This window comes from Polypterus senegalus, chromosome 8 (assembly GCF_016835505.1).
Source record: "Polypterus senegalus isolate Bchr_013 chromosome 8, ASM1683550v1, whole genome shotgun sequence".
Classification (NCBI taxonomy): Eukaryota; Metazoa; Chordata; class Cladistia; order Polypteriformes; family Polypteridae; genus Polypterus; species Polypterus senegalus.
Genome location: NC_053161.1, coordinates 113,838,346 through 113,855,261, shown reverse-complemented (window position 1 = coordinate 113,855,261; position 16,916 = coordinate 113,838,346). Strand labels below are relative to the sequence as shown.

Genomic DNA, 16,916 nt, shown 5'->3' with positions numbered 1-16,916 from the left:
TGACCTTTTGTTTTTTGCCCTCCTTGTGCAAGGTGTCAATGGTCGTCTTTTGGACAACTGTCAAGTCAGCAGTCTTCCCCATGATTGTGTAGCCTATAGAACTAGACTGAGAGACCATTTAAAGGCTTTTGCAGGTGTTTTGAGTTAATTAGCTGATTAGAGTGTGGCACCAGGTGTCTTCAATATTGAACCTTTTCACAATATTCTAATTTTCCAAGATACTGAATTTGGGACTTTCATTAGTTGTCAGTTATAATCATCAAAATTAAAAGAAACATTTGAAACACATCAATCTGTGTGTAATGAATTAATCTGATATACAAGTTTCACTTTTTGAATGGAATTACTGAAATAAATCAACTTTGTCATGATATTTTGATTTTATGACCAACACCTGTAAGTTTGTGTTTCTCATTACATTTCACAATTTACATGTCACATTGTTTTTGCTTTAATCTGCCATTGCATTAGTGAGGGCAAGAACAAGTGAAACAAATACATTTGATCACTACTTAATTTTCTTTAGTTGAGCAATATTTAAATTTTGAATTCAAACCGCACAAGTAGTAATTATATTTGGAGTATGTTCGTGATAGTGAGTTGGATCTTCAACAATAAATCAAAATAAAATGTATGAATTGGAGTTTTATGTAGCAGTAATACATGTAGTTGTATTGCTGTGATGAAAAACTTCAGGGAAAGGAACATGTATATAGTACACCCCCTAAATTCCTGGGAGTTAGGTTCCTAGAGCACCAGTGAATTGTGAAAAACCACAAATTTTGGATGTGGTTAAAAAAAATGCCTATTTTCATAGTTTAAACTGTAAATATGCCCCCAAAACACTTTAATTTCAAATTCAGCCTAATACATTACCTAAAAATAAAGAATGTAAAGGTAAACCTTTATACTGTACTGCTATGTCTCCCTAAAATACAGATGTTACCGCTATATGTACTGTAATTCATGCAAGTGTGTTTTCATTGCCAGAAGCCTTAGATGGTGCAGCTTGTTTTGGCGGCATCTTGGGGCTTTAACCCTTAAACTGCCACATACTTGGGGGTTAATGCATCCCTGGATGCCAAATACTTTTTTGCTGCACTTTAAGTAAGATTTTCATGCAAAGAGCATCACAATTACTGCACCACTGATCATTTTACACACTGCTAATGAACTGTAAAACTGTTTAAAAAAAACTGCTGGAACAATATGTACAAAGTGCAACTGACGCCATGTATGAAAATCACTGAGCCATCTGCTCTTGAACGGGCTGCACGCAAGCACACAGAGGTAAGCGCTGACATTGGCAGGCTAGTCTTAGTGCGGCTACAGTACTGCAGGGTGTCACGCTTGGGTCACAGAAACACAGGAGATTGTAGAGACAGGAACTTTATTTAAAAACTTCAAGCAAACATGTCTCTTTCAGAAGTAAAACAGCTCAGTATGCAGTTAGTTATCGATTAAACAATAGACAAACATCATAGGGGAGCACAACCCCCAACATGAGCAGAGAATGTTTGGGGGAGGAGAGAGAAACAAATCAATCAGCCAAAAAGGATAGGTACTGTTCAGGCTTTTAAGTAAATGGAAAACACAAGAACACTCGGCTGGAGATGTATCACAGTCAATCAGCAGCAAGGAGAAATGAATAACGCTGTAGCAGTCTGGTTTCAACCGTTGCGAAGAAGGTGATTTGTTTATTTTTATGGTGGAGATTCCAGGGACACACCCAGCCTTGACCCAACCAGCGCACACTCACAAACAGAGACAAAAACAAAGCAAACCGGTAATCAAACAGCAAATAAAGAATGTAATGAAAACAAATGAACTAAGAAAACAACGATACCACCTCTGTTCCACTTACAGCGATTACACATTAAATACAACAAAGCACAAACAAAACACACACAGTAAATCATGAAAAAGTTCATGAAAAATGACAATGGATGAAATAGATAGTCCAGAGATCCGCACGTTAAATGGGAATGTAAAGATAGTCCTACCGGTATTTCCTGAAATGGTGAAGATGGGTGGACGGGTTCAGGAGCGCTTCTTTCTTTGCAGGATGACCATGAATATACTTACAGTCCTCATGTACACAGGCAGACGGTAGACAATCCAGGCGCACGAAACGATCCAGGACAAAATGAATAAGTACAGGTAATTCAACAGAAGACAGACCAGAGAGGAACTTGAAACACAAATTACAAAAACTTTTTTTTTTTTTGCTTTTGGTCACCGGCTCCCTTTTCAAAAGCCGTGCTGACACCCTTTGACCTCAACAGCCCCAGCACCCTCAGCAGAAGACCACTCAGATCCACTGCAGGGGCTGCTGGGAATTGCAGTTTAAAATTGTATTGGCTACTTTCACCATCCCAAGCCACGGTTCTCTCTACAGTACAGTATTGCCACGAAAAAGCCATAAGTTATTTATAAAAGGCCTGCAAGGTCAGATAGAAAGTGTGGTTGTTTAAATGAGAGAAACTGAAAATATGATTCTGCTTTGAAAGGGAGTTGAGATGCATATAGGTGGTGACATTTGGGTTTACATAGAAAGTTCAAGTTCAAATGTATTGCCATGAGAACATACTACAGTAAACATTTGTATTTGTGCATCTTCCCCAGATTATTGACTGCATTATAATAGAAAGACAAGACAATAAATTGAAGCACAGACAGTGATTATAATACCATAGCAATATGCAATTTGGGCAAAAATAACTTTCATAGTAAAAACTTACTTTGAATTTTAAAAATATTTATCTCAGTGTACAATACATAAATGATGCATTATTTATATTATAAAGATAATTTCCAGAATCACAGTGTTTTACCAAAGCTTGAGTTTTATTTAAAAAAAAATAAACATAAAAACACATGCGATTGAATACCTTTTAAACTAAAAATGCTGTAATATTAATAGACTGACCGATTGCATCTTGTTACAAAACTTTTATAAAGTGTATTGTAAAATATATTCCATATTATACATACATATTAGATCCATAAATATACATTATACATCAGCCATTTCATTGTCTAGAATTGTTTACAATTCTAAAGGAGCCGCTTCAGGCGACTGTGTAGCACCACCGTTGTTCTTCTTCTGGATGTTTTTTTCCTCTTTATTTACTTCTTAGGTTATTTTGAGAATATTCAAAGATGTAGTTTAATCCTAATAAATAACTTTTCCTGATTTATATGTCTGCATGTGGGCTTGCTTTCAAGAACTGCCTTTTTTGTTTTTCTTCATCTTTGTTCTTTGACTGTTATTTCCCTCCTTTTAATGGACATATTCTGTGTCCCCGAGTAATCTGATCTCTTTGCTTTCCTACTCTTTTCCAGTTTTGATATATATCTTTGGAACTACAGAGTATTTTGGGGAAAATATGTTGAAACAGATATTAGAAATAGGAAGGTGATGCACATACATGATGAGGCTTAGTTTTAAGATGGATTGGCTGTTATGCATGGTTTAGGCAAAGTTTACATTGATTTTGATATTATTTGGATTATACATTTACAAGCCATTTTAGACTTCAGGGGCATCACGTATAAATGGTGTATACGCACAAAATGTTGTGTACACCAGTCTCTATGATCACATTACGATGTATAAAAACTAAACTTGGCATGAAGCCAAGCACATTCTCATGCCAGATCAAACCATTGCATATACAAGTTTCTGGCTTGGTTTTACAAACTGGCAGCATCCACCGTCAAAGCAGTGTTACTGTTCCTGGATGGTTTCCCTTTATTTTTTAGATTCACATCCCTGAAGCAGCTTTATCAAATACACTGATATTAACCACATATCGTTTAAGGCATCTGGTTGTAATCAACCTGTAACAACATAATGGTCTATAGAGTGGCCAGACTAGAGTGATCCCTCCTCGATCACGGGGGTTGCGTTCCAAAACCCCCCGTAAAAGGTGAAAATCCGCAAAGTAAAAACATATGTTTATATGATTATTTTTTTATGTTTTAAGCCCTTATAATCTCTCCCACACTCTTATCAACATTTCCCGCACAGTTATACAGCATAAACCCTTTGTATTCTCTTAGATATTAGGTAAAATTCGTTGAAATTATGTATGTAAACACAATGTTTATATAGAGTAAAACCTAAATATTATTTTAAAGATATCAAACATCTCCAATATTACATATGTTACAGCCATTACGATAGACAGGCCACCAGCAATAAATACGTACAATGCAAGCAAAATTGTATACAGTAAAATGTGTGTACAGTGACATTAAACGTACATACATGTATTTAGTACTGTACATAGATAATTAATTATGGTTACTGACCAACAATGACACGATGACTTGTCCGATAACGAGGAGTTTAATTTTACTGCACAACAAAGGAGAGAGTTACAGCTCTTCTAAAGGAGCCTCTTCAAGCGACTGTGTAGCACTGCCGTTGTTCTTCTTCCGGCAGTCTTCAATCCAAATCCCTAAAGCAGATTTCATCTGGACTACTGCCTTATTATATCCACTTGCAACTCATTTTGCGCCCTGGTTAAAGGACACTGCGGTCGTCCTACAGCGGTGGTGTCGCTAATAGTGTCCTACAGCGGTGTAGCTGTTCCTTCTACATATTAAAAACTTTTACCTTTTTGGCAATCGTTAGCATCTTCCATTGGCACTTGGGCACGACCCCTGAAGCAGTAGAAGGAGCAGATCACTTTGGAGCCATAACGAAGGGTTTGACAATGCACAAAGATAAACACAAAAGAGCGCAAAAGTTAACTCTTTACACAGCGAAACACGATGCTGAATGAGCGAGACGAGACTTCCTGGTTAACGCAGTGGAATTGAAGTCGGCACTCCGTCACTGAGCCAATCAGCACACAGGAACTTTACTCCGTGCTCTGATTGGGTAGCTTCTCAGCTATCCGCCAATAGCGTCCCTTGTATGAAATCAACTGGGCAAACCAACTGAGGAAGCGTGCACCAGAAATAAAAGACCCATTGTCCACAGAAACCCACGAAGCATATACATATAAATTCCACAATAGAGTGAAGCTGCGAAAGTCGAAGCTCAATATAGCGAGGGATTGCTGTATTCCAAATACCATAGTTATTTTAGCGTTGTTACTCTCAGTTCACTGCTCCGTGTATTTTAACCCACTGTATCTGAGTGTGGAATCATAGCTCTACAGCAGCTGATCGGAAAAAGGATTATCGGGGTACAGCATCTAGCACACGCTGCCTCAGCCATGCGCACAGTCTACTGCTTCCATACGGCAAATGCTTCAGAGACTTTCCTGTTGGGACTTTGTAGTTCAGAAGCAGTTTCATCCCAAGGGAGCTCTAAATGCACTCAATCAGTCCATCAAGTGCTCCTGGTAGAACTGTCTGCACATATAAGCACAATTACCTTACTGTAAAGTTGCATTACAGTTGTAATATTGCACAACCTGAGCCACTTCATAAACCATTTCACTATTTGCACTTTATGTACATTGTACATGTATATTGTATTTATGCTTTCATATTGTATATTTTTCATTTTTTATTGTATTGTTCTTATTATTACTATTTTTATCATTGCTGTTATTTTATCATTTTATAAGAAAATAAGTTTATGGAGGATTTTCATATTGAATCTTATTGTATCATACAATAAAAATAAAGGAATTCAATAAAAGAGACCTATTTACAGATGATGATGACTGGCTTCTAAGTCGATTTAGATTTCCAAATGCCATCTTTTTGGAGCTCTTGATATCATTTTAAGATGAAATACAGCAAAGTACGTATATTACATTATACAGATAAATGTTTAGCTTCATTTAAATAATGTATACTGTTAATAATTAAACATGAGTGCGTGGTTACGCAGCGGTAGCGATGAGCTGGCTCCCCATTCAGGGATTGTTCCTGCCTCATGCTGTATGCTTGCTGGGACTGGCGTGACCCTGGATGGATAGATGGATGGAATAATTAAACATGTACTATGAAGATAGCTCAATGTTTCTTTAAAGTTTTGAAGAATTGGCGTTCTAAGCTTTCAGATGGCTTGACATTTATTACAGAGCTTGTGTGGCAATTGGTTACTTGGAGAAAGAAAAGAAAGGACAGGAATTGGGGGTTAATATGTTTGAAAGAGAGAGTACTGCTACAAGAACTTATTGTAAATTTTTGTATTGCCACCGTGCCCCCATGTTTAATACATGCTTTAATTCCTATCATCACGAAAAGTATACATCTTAGTATTTAAATTGTTCAGGAAGCTGTAATATCATGAATGTAATGTATTGTGTCCTGTCAGCGTAAGAAAACGGAATACAAAACATTTAATGTGCTACTTTAGTTATAATGGGATTTGAGAGACTAGTAAATTAAACTATTTTAAGATGAAATTTTTGACTTTCTACTTTAATGACAAAATAAACTACGTGATTAAAGTGGAAATTTTGAGATTAAAGTTAACACTTCAACCTTTTTGTCCAATGTTTCCCTACTTTTTCTCTGTACCCTAGCTTCCTTATGACACTCAGACAGTGAGCTATGACTCACCTTTTCACAGTGACTTTGATATCTGACCACTTTTTTTATTATTTCGGGCAGTGTGTGACTTTCTGAACTTGAACCTTTGAGTTTTTCCGCCACTCTGTCACTCGATCAACTTCTATTTGTTGTTTATACCACTGCTTATCACGGAAATTCTTCTTTTTTCCCCAGTGCTTTTGCCATTGTTTTTTCACAGAACTTCAAACATAAGGGGCTATTTATATTGATTTGCATATTCAAAAAGGCATAATTCTAGGAGGTGTTGGGGTGGGGTGGCAGGTGCGTGCACATGAGTTGCATTTTACACTGACCGGGATTTATGTAGTGCAAGAAGGTGGAAGTTTGTGTACGCACAGATTTATGCATCTGGATTTTTTTGTGTGTATGCGCATTTCTGTGTTTGTCCATACAACATGTTTTATTGTGAATTCTATCCACAGCATTATACGTGAGGCCCAAGATGTTTTACAGTTAGTTTAGAACTTTATCCATTTTATAAAGTGAGAACAAAACATAGTACGTGCATTGGGTTCTGCTAAGCAAATGAGAGACATTTGCTCTGCTGCATTTTATAGCTTCCTGTCTTTATATTTGGGTGCTTATTTTCTTTCCTGTTTGTGTAAACTTTTAGGATCAAACTTGCCGTCCTGCTGTAATTCATTTTCTTAATCAGTGTAATTAGCTGTTTATTTGAGAGTTAGACTGGAAATGCTAATATCTTCTATTAAGATACTGTATGTCAGAAACATCCTTCAGTAGTATAAAGTATATTATTTTGGTAAGTTTTTGGGATCATGCTGTTGTACATTTCATTTCATAGGATGATGACCACCAGTTTCGCCTCATCACAGCCATCATGCGCCATCTTTTGATGATAAAGGCACAGAACGAGGACAAAACAGAGGAATTGCACAGGTTAGCATACTTTTTCCAGTAAATTATAGGTAAAAGATAGATTTGTGTATGTACTTTTATATCCTCATTGCTGTCTTTAGCTTATACAATCTTTAGCTTATACAATATTTTATTTTGGGCATGTAAAAGTGTAAAAAATTATAAGAGTGTCATTGAACAACAGCTATGAGATTAGAGATTTTCTTGTAAAGTTTGTTATGTATTTGAACAAATACACTTTTAACAACTGTTTTATTTGGTCATACCAAATGTTTTTGTATCTTTAACATCTAATACATATCTATCCTTTTAATAATCCCATTTACTTTTTCCTTTTTGTATGTGGGTTTGTATATGCCCTGCAGTGACCTGCATCCCATCTTTGCTTGATACAGACAAGATATGGTACTGCCATCATGACTTTCATTTTTAACTAGGGATGCTCTGATCAGGTTTTTTAAAGCCGATACCAAACATCAATTTCAAGTTACTCAATTGGCTGATTCCTATTTTTTTTTCTTCTTTTTGTCTTTCTTTATCCCTTTAAAAAACGTTTGTATCAGCTAGACATTCGTAATTATTGAGGTGCAATTATAAATATGGGTTACCAGTTTAATTATGTAGTACTTGGTTTTTTTTTTTTTTTACCAAAAAGTATATTGTATGAAACACGGAGACAAATAATAAACACAGTACAAATAATTAAAAATTTCAAAGGTAAAATAAAAAGGTTGGAATTCAGTAAAGTAGCTTTTCTTGCTGTTCATCAAATTGTACAAAACAACTTCTCTGATTCCTTTTTCTCGGTTTATTACAAAACTTTCTTTAACATAAAGGCTAAGCTCTCTGGTGAAACGAGCCTTGACTTGCTGTTCTTTATTTACATTGCAGAAAGTCTGCTACCAAAAAAAAAAAAATGTGTTGGCTCAACTACCATAATACCTCACATAAAGGAGCACAGCACCACATCTAAATTAAAATAAAGCTTAGAATAGCATTCTAAGATCAGTGTTTGTTGTTGGCCAATTTATTGATTACCGATTGAGTCTTTTTTAGTGAAAATCAGCCGATTTAGATAGACGGCTGATCAACTGGAACATCCCTACTTTTAACTGTAGTCAGAAATGTGGACCTTTACTACACTGACTCCTAGCAGGTTTAACTAAAGCTTGTGTAGTACCACAGAAATCATGAACTCTGCTAGATGATAATGTCTTGAGCATGGAAGGCATTAGCAGCAGTGCCTTTGTAACCAGAAAATTGCTAAGATTGTGGCACCTGAGAAAGTTCTTCCCTTCCACTGCTAGTTGGGGATCCTAGTTGTTTTAGCGACTCTTCACAAGATAATCAGTGTGTGTACATTTTGTCAGTTATGTTTATGCGCCATTTGTAATCTGACCTTGTGTGTTCTAATAAAGGTATTTGCTGTATGGTGTTTTCATCCTTTTTCTGTATGCCCACTGTAGGAAGCAATATGCATTATGTAAAATACAAATTTTATACAGATGTAATACACACCATTCGTTTATTTATTTAAATAAATACTATTTATTATTTTATTTTATGTACTCTGTAAAATACTTGGAATTAATGTAACATGATTTTGGTTCAGGTTTTAATTGATCATTTTACAGTAAGCATGTTGTAGCAAAAACATTAAATCAACATATCAATTTCTAGAAGTTTTGTGGGGCAGTCGTATGGTTTTTGGACCCTTTTGGAATACAGTAGAAACATTATAAGCAGAAGTGCATTAATGTTCTTAAGCTGACAGTCACTGTTCTCCAAGCTTTTGGATAACAGCAGTGGGTAACATTTTACTGTTCTGATGCTCAGATCAAACAACCACCAATCTAAATTGGCCAGTTTTCACTACAAAAGACACAATCAATGATCGATAAATCTGTCAACTACAAAAAATAATTTTTCTGCCATCTGTTTTTCTAAGCTTTACAGTAATTTAGTTGTACTGATCCTTTAAGTAAGGTATTATGATAGTTCTTTTATGACTACAAACTTCCTGTAAACAGAGAGCACTAGGCCAGACATTACCAGAGAGCGAGAAGATTGTAATATTAACCTTTACATTAAAGAAAGTGGAGTTAGAAACTGAAAATAAGGAATTGCAAGAGTCACATTGTACATATAGATAAACAGAAACAAAGGATGCTTTAATGAAAATATGTTTTTATTTTGTCCTTTAATTAAAATGGGCACTGTGTCAGTTTTGACGGAGAGCAAGCTTTTGTTAAGTATAGCAGCTCACAGTTTTAATTAGAAAAAGAAGAGATAATGAAGAATTTGAAATTGCTGCTTAGTAAACAACAGGTTTGTTAGCTTAGCAGCAAAATTTGCCTATTTTACTTGTAAACTTATTAAGCATGTTAGCTTTGTATCTTCCTGATAAACATCTTACAAATTCACAGCTTTTTTAAAGGCTTTATACTGTGTTTATTATTTGTTTTTGTGTGTCATGCAGTATATGTTTTATGGTAATTCATCTAGACACATCTCATGTTTCAATTGTTGTTCAAGAGTTGTTTCAATTAGCATTGCATTAAGCTAAAGGTATCTAACGTGTCATTGTAGATTTTATATAACTTAATGGAATTGGGCATGGATTGTTATTGCATTCCTCTGCTTTTAGTTCTTACAATTCTAGAATCTATTTTCAAAATTCTAATTCTATTTCTGAACTCTGAGAGTTTCCTTGGCAGCACTTTACAAAAGGCAGGAACCAACACTGCATAAGGAGAGAGTTTTTTGTTTTGGTGTATACTTGAGTGCACATCATCACTCTTTGGAATAATAATTTACAGTTGCCAGATTCCCTGACTTCATATCTTCAAACTGTGAAAGAAAACTAGAAACATTTCTAAAAAGCATCACATTTTTCCTTATTTATGGAAAAATATCCTTGACTGGCAGCATATCATTGCAATGTACTTTTTCCTTATTGCAACTATCTTCTAGATCACAATTAATCAAACTTAATTTCATTATAGCATGTTTCATAATGCACTCGATAATAGGACACTTTACAAAGAACACAGAAGAACACTTTAAAGGATGATTATATGAAAATTTTTTTTATATCAACATCTTCAGTGTTTACAGGAAATACACTACTGTAATACTCCAATTTCACTGTCTGACTCCTAAACACAATCTAGCATGCATACATGTTAGAAAGACTGTTACAAGGCAAGTGACAACACTTAAATATTTCATCAAGACCAAATAAATAAAACGTGCTTTTATTGAACACACTGCATATTTAAATGTGTTTAAGGTGAGGGTTTGGGATTAAGTACATTTTTGGAAAAGCGACATGCCACTTTGCAGCATGCAGACATTGTTAAAAAGATCATTTGGCTTTTTATGACTTAAATAAAATTTTATTTCCACTTGTTTTGCATGTTTTTAAGGCATGATGTGACTCTTGAAATCTGAGGACAGCCACTTTTGAAGGATCACCTAATTAATGAGTAACTATTTGAATTTCTGTTCAAGCACATTAGATAAACAATTATGAACTATGAATTAATAGGTACAATAATATCCTGAAGTAAGTCATATCTCGTTACAAATGAAGTGGAGTTAGTCTGAGAGTTAATGAAGCAAGTCAAGGAAATTAGGAAGTTGGGTGTAGAATACAAATAAGTCATAAAATTGTATTGACCTTGCATTTACAATGGTAATATATTAAAAAATAATGCAATTTTATTGTTGTTCTTCCTTTAGTAGTATTTTCAGTTTTTATTCTCAACAGAAAAAGGCTTTACCTATCTATATCTCCAAAGCAGATGTCTGCCTGAAAATGTTTGCTTTATTTATTTTGTTTTAAGATTTTGTTATTTATAATTGAAAATTAAAACAGAAATAGATTTTTGGTCAATATTTCATTTCAAGTTAAACCAAATCTATTCCTTACTAATTTGGATTAGATTGATATTCTATTTATTGCTACAGATTATTTCTTTTACAGGGTGCACATACTCTCTCAAATACCAATTCCTCTGTCTTATGGTGTAATGTTATTAGAAATATATTCATTTAAAATTTTTGAAATTTTCTTCTATTCTGATATATTGTGTATTTTTATTTCTATTCATTTTGATTTTTTAATTAACAATGTCTGAACTTTAACCAATACGTGTTTATATTGCTTAAAGTCTTGAGAGAGACTACCTCTCAAACAAAAAAAAAAGAAAAATATTAGGGAAAATTTTTTTATGTGAATTTGTCCTAGTAACATGTTACAAAATTAAAGAATCCTGTGTAGCAGTTATGCTGTAAACCAGGGGTGCCCACACTTTTTCGGCTTGCAAGGTACTTTTAAAATGACCAGGTCGAAATGATCTACCTACATTAAAAATGCTATATACATACATACATATATATATATATATATATATATATATATATATATATATATATATATATTTATATATTTATATAAATATATATATATATTTATATAAATATATATATATATATACACACATATATATATACACACATATATATATATATATATATACATATATACACACATATACATACACACATATACATACACACATACACACATACATATGTATATATGTATGTACATATATATATATATATATATATATATATATATATATATATATATATATATATATGTATGTGTGTTTATATGTGTATATATATATATATATATATATATATGTAACATTCGAAGTCTGAATCACAATCTGATTGTATGGGTGGTTACCAACAAGGTAACGCGTGTGGTTGGTCTGCAAGTTGGCAAACATCCGCCATGTGTGTCCTCTCAGTTGCAAGAAGCAGATCACGTAGTTAACTGTCAAAGAGTACACGACACGTGTTTCGCCCCATTTTGGGCTCATCAGGCGTACACACTCACTGCACCCCTCATCGGCGATCGGACGTCAGACAAACGCACGTCTATTGTGACATTGTGAAAAAAAAAAGTCCTCTTCCAATTCCACATCCAGCCCATACCCTCCCCAAACAAATTTTTTTTAAATCCCTTCTTTAGTCAATATAAATTGGAAGGCTAACTAGATCACAGCCGAAGTTTTGCAGTAGCTCGCGCGTTTTATCGTGTGTGCTGGATGACCAGTGTGTTAGAAGAAAAGATATCTCAGACTGGCCGCCCTGTATGTCAATCAAGTGGCAAATGCCATAGGGAGGATATATGATAGACTAACGTTTAAAAAAACATTTTTTTTGAATTGCACTTCCTTTGCAATCTACCGGTCGATCGAGATCGAAGCATTGGGCACCCCTGCTGTAAACCATTAATATTGTTCTGGTGCTTGCTAAAACATTTGTTCCTTAGGATCTCCTGTTATTCCTTTCTGGCCCAGAATCACACACAGAACAGTAAAAAAGAAAATATTAATTACTTTGACTTTTAACAATAATCAAACCTGTTAAAAGAAAATGTTGTGAACAATTCAACACCTGGTCCTGTAAAACCTTTGTTGCTATCAATATTGTAAATAGCTGACTGCACACCTAACTTTTGCAACTGTTGCACACATCACTCAGACTGTGAAAATTAGGCCAAGAATATGTGGCAGCATTGGTCGCCCATTCCATGGCTGATATCATATCAGGGCCAGCAGCAGAGTGCAACTTATTTTCTCTGGTTAGGCTGTACATTACTCCATCTCTTCCCAGGTCATACACAATCAAATTGCATTGTATCATTCCCTCCCCAGGCCTTTGTTGTACTGCTTGACATCTACTAAATTGAGTGAAATATCTGACCGTGTGTGTAACCCCTATGCTCACAATCCGCGTCTACTTTTATTTTTTCAAAATTACAGGTTTATAGTTAACAGTCCCCTATCAGAATTCTTGTCCACTAGTTTTTTTTTTAATCCATGTAAGAAATTTCTTGAACTCACACTCACAGCAGTAGGAGCTGTGGGCGACAACACTGAATCACATTCACTTAAGTGATTGTATAAAGTTTTAAATGCGAAACTTTTTTTTTTTTTTTTTTTAAAATAGTTTACAATATATCACCTGCACTTAACATTTAGCTAGAGTTTCCAAATTTGCCAAAAATACATGCAGGCTAAATCCATGAACACAAAAACAACTACCTTGGAATTGTAAATACTTTCTCTGAATCAACATCCAAGACATGTATCCTAAACAAATGAGCGATAACATTGGCTACAATCCTGCAGATTATGCCAAAGCACATAGTCCTTGAAAAATACAGTAGGTTCTGTTACATTGCAACCTAATGCTAGTGCAAAAACACATCCAAACATGCCTCAGAACAGGCTATATAAAATAAATACTAAAAATACCAAGTTAGACATTTCAATGTGATTAACATTTCTAACAAATACGTGTGACGCTAACACATCAACATTATTGCAATAACAAGGACACATTCTGATTTTGTTCCTACAGGAACATGAACAAGAGTCTTTGGCTGAGGTAATGTCCATGTCCAAGTAGTGTAAAAAGAGTAAAGTGCTTTCTATGAGCCTATTCATGACTTGCTTTTGACATAAATGGACGTCGGCTAGTTTGTGACCAGACTTATTGTGAACTGTTCATTTTTATGTTTGTAGTGATTGCAGCATGCATAAAAATCTGATTAAAGTCCTCAGTTTTTAATTCCAAGTTCATACAATTGCTACCTGCTTCAAAGTACATTTCTTGCTCACATCATATTCATATCATAAGAGTAGGTAATATTATACGGATATGTATCCTCAGTTGTGTGTTTCTGTGTTTTTACTATGTTTTATACTGTAATTTCTTGCAGTGTGCAATATTATTTTTGCTTTATAGTAATGCCTTTTTTGTTTTGAAAAACAATGTAATGTAATGTAGAGTTCATGTCAGACTTTGTGGGCCAGGCTTTGTCCCTACCAGAAGTTAAGGAAGATATTGAGGTCTGTCATTTAATTTGATTGATTTTGCGTTACATCCACATTGGATTGTGTGCAGTGTTTATCTTAGCCATTGAGGTTACTTAGCTGCCTTTTCCAAAGGGATGATTTAGGTTTTTCATTAATTATTAAAGAGCACTAACCGTAATGATAAATAAAAGGGGAAATTAGATTAGTATAGAAGAAAACACTGTACCTGCGTTGTTAGGTGAGATCCGGCTCTGGCTGGTAGAAATGTTTGGGCATCCTGATGATGAGGTCCTCTCATCAGCCCTAGTGCACTCCTGCTGCCTGATGGGAATTGCAGTCCCTATGACAATGCTGGTTTTTGTATTGCCCCACCCCATTACAACCCCCTCCTCGATATGCCATGTAGTTTATATTTTAAGTTATATGAAAGTCAGTTCAGCTGTTTTTGCATGATTGGTGAACAAACAAAACAAACATACATACATACATAAAAATATCTTACAATTTTATTTATATAGATAAGAAGGCTGTGAAGGGAGAGTTGCTTCGTTTAACTCTTCTAGTCTCACTCTGAACATCAACATTTACACCGACAGTTGATAAGTCTACTATTGTCCTGTTTTGCATTTTTGTTTATTTTTGAATGTTAATATAACTGGGATCCTGACACCTTGTATCATATACTGTTAATGATGGTAAAATCTTCTGGTTTCAGGTTTGCATATTATTTGTCTTTCTTCCAGCAACAAAAAAAAAAAAACTTTCAGTCCATTGTCAATGGCTTTTAAAAGTAAATGTAGTTCTTGTAATTTTTTTTTTTTTAAATAGCATGCCTTTGGTTCCAAGGAACAGTTGAATTACTAGGCTATAGTGTTGATTGTGTTAAAACAGAAATACTCCCAATCAAAACAGAAATAGCATTAAAGATAATGAAAGAATCTGTATGTTTATGGACAAAAATAACCTTTAAAGATAGTAGAACAATCACAGTTCCACGACACTTAAAAACTCTATTATCCAAACTGTTTGGATCTCTTATTAAATGAAATTACAAGTCTGATATATTTTAATGCCATATATCTGTCCATTGTTCCACATTCTGAATTTGCCTGTACCTTTCCAACATTGAGTTATGGAGCTTATATTGGCAGAATCAGGCTCTAGTGAAAACTAAACTAGTTTAATAAAAGGGCTTCACTCTTGCAATATTAATATTTTTTTTACAATTTTAAATTATAAAGATGGTTAAATAATAAAGAGGTTTAAATATGACATTAAAGGATTTTTAAAATATACAAAATAACTCCCCATGTTTGGTTTCTTTTATATTTTGAGTTAACAGTATTGAGTAATAGAAATGTGATTTTTTTTTTTTTCCTGGTCTAGTTTAGATGTCAGAAGTCAGAGTAACTAGAGGGGTCTGGGGGCTAAAAGAGGAGGTGTCATCTGTGGATGATTAATGATCTCTAGGGAAGGATAAATAGGCCCTAATATATTCTGCTTATTCCCCATGGAAAGCATGCTAATGCCTTTGTAGAGACTTTGCTATAGCTGAAATGTCTTTAGGCGCAGAGGAATTTCATACTCTCCCCCTTCCCCTCTCCTCCAACCCATACAAATAAAAGTGTCAGCTGGGAGACACAGATTAGGCAGTTAGGCCTTTTCTTTAGAAAAAATAACTCTGACACACTGATCCAGAAAATTTAATTTAATATGCTTTTCTTATTTTAGGTTGAAACCACAAAAGTTTGAAATATAGCCTTGCTTGTATCTACAGTATTTATTGTGAAACTTAAAAAGATTATGTAATGAAAGCTTTCAAGTCATACTTCACCAAATGTTTGCAGTCTTACCTTGCAGCAAATGTATTGAAAGGACACTGTTTTTTTACTGCTGCAGGATTAGTTTGTAACTCTAAGTATCAAATGGTTTATGCTTAAAATATTTGAGTTTTGTTAATATATGCACAATTTCAATGTAATTGTATATATTACAGCCAAAAGTGTTCTTATGAATTTGAAGTTTTAAATTCAACTATTTAACTAATAGACCTCTCCTTAAACTTGAAATATTAGTTTAATATCTGAAAGATACAGCATGTCTTTGAAAATGGTCTTAGTTGATAGTTGAAAAGAGGTTTTGACTCAGGTGATTGATAAACTAGAGAAACACCAACACTATTTGTTCTTGTCTCAAGAATTAAAGTTGACCTTGGTTAAGGCACATTTTAACCACAAATCTTTAAAGTGGTTAGAATGTGATGGTGGAGGATGGATTTATCCCACGGTGATTTAAGTCTGACTCAACGGAAAACAACACAGTAATTAAAAATATTCCTGAATGTGAAATGTAGCTGTTTCTATAAGTTGTGCTCCCATTTGAGTTGGATTTGGGAATGTTAGACCATGCTGTCTGTCTACATAAATATATCAAACTTTATTTCCATGCCTTCTACATGTCTAGCTTGCTTCTGTTGTTACCTAACTGTTGTCTGTAGTCTGAAATTCTAATACAAAATCTGCAAAGATCAGTGGTAACACAAGATTAGAGGTGAATAGCACTTACTTAACTAAATATTACAGATTCTCT

At 34.4% G+C, this 16,916-nt stretch overlaps 1 protein-coding gene across 1 annotated transcript in view; it reads left to right on the top strand.

The window, feature by feature from the left end:
* ric8b (RIC8 guanine nucleotide exchange factor B) overlaps positions 1–16,916 on the top strand; it is an 86,507-nt gene that overhangs the window by 9,671 nt on the left and 59,920 nt on the right. The window contains exon 3 of the mRNA XM_039761632.1: positions 7,349–7,443. Within this exon, the coding sequence (XP_039617566.1) occupies positions 7,349–7,443 (95 nt within the window). The remainder of the gene's footprint in view (positions 1–7,348; positions 7,444–16,916) is intronic.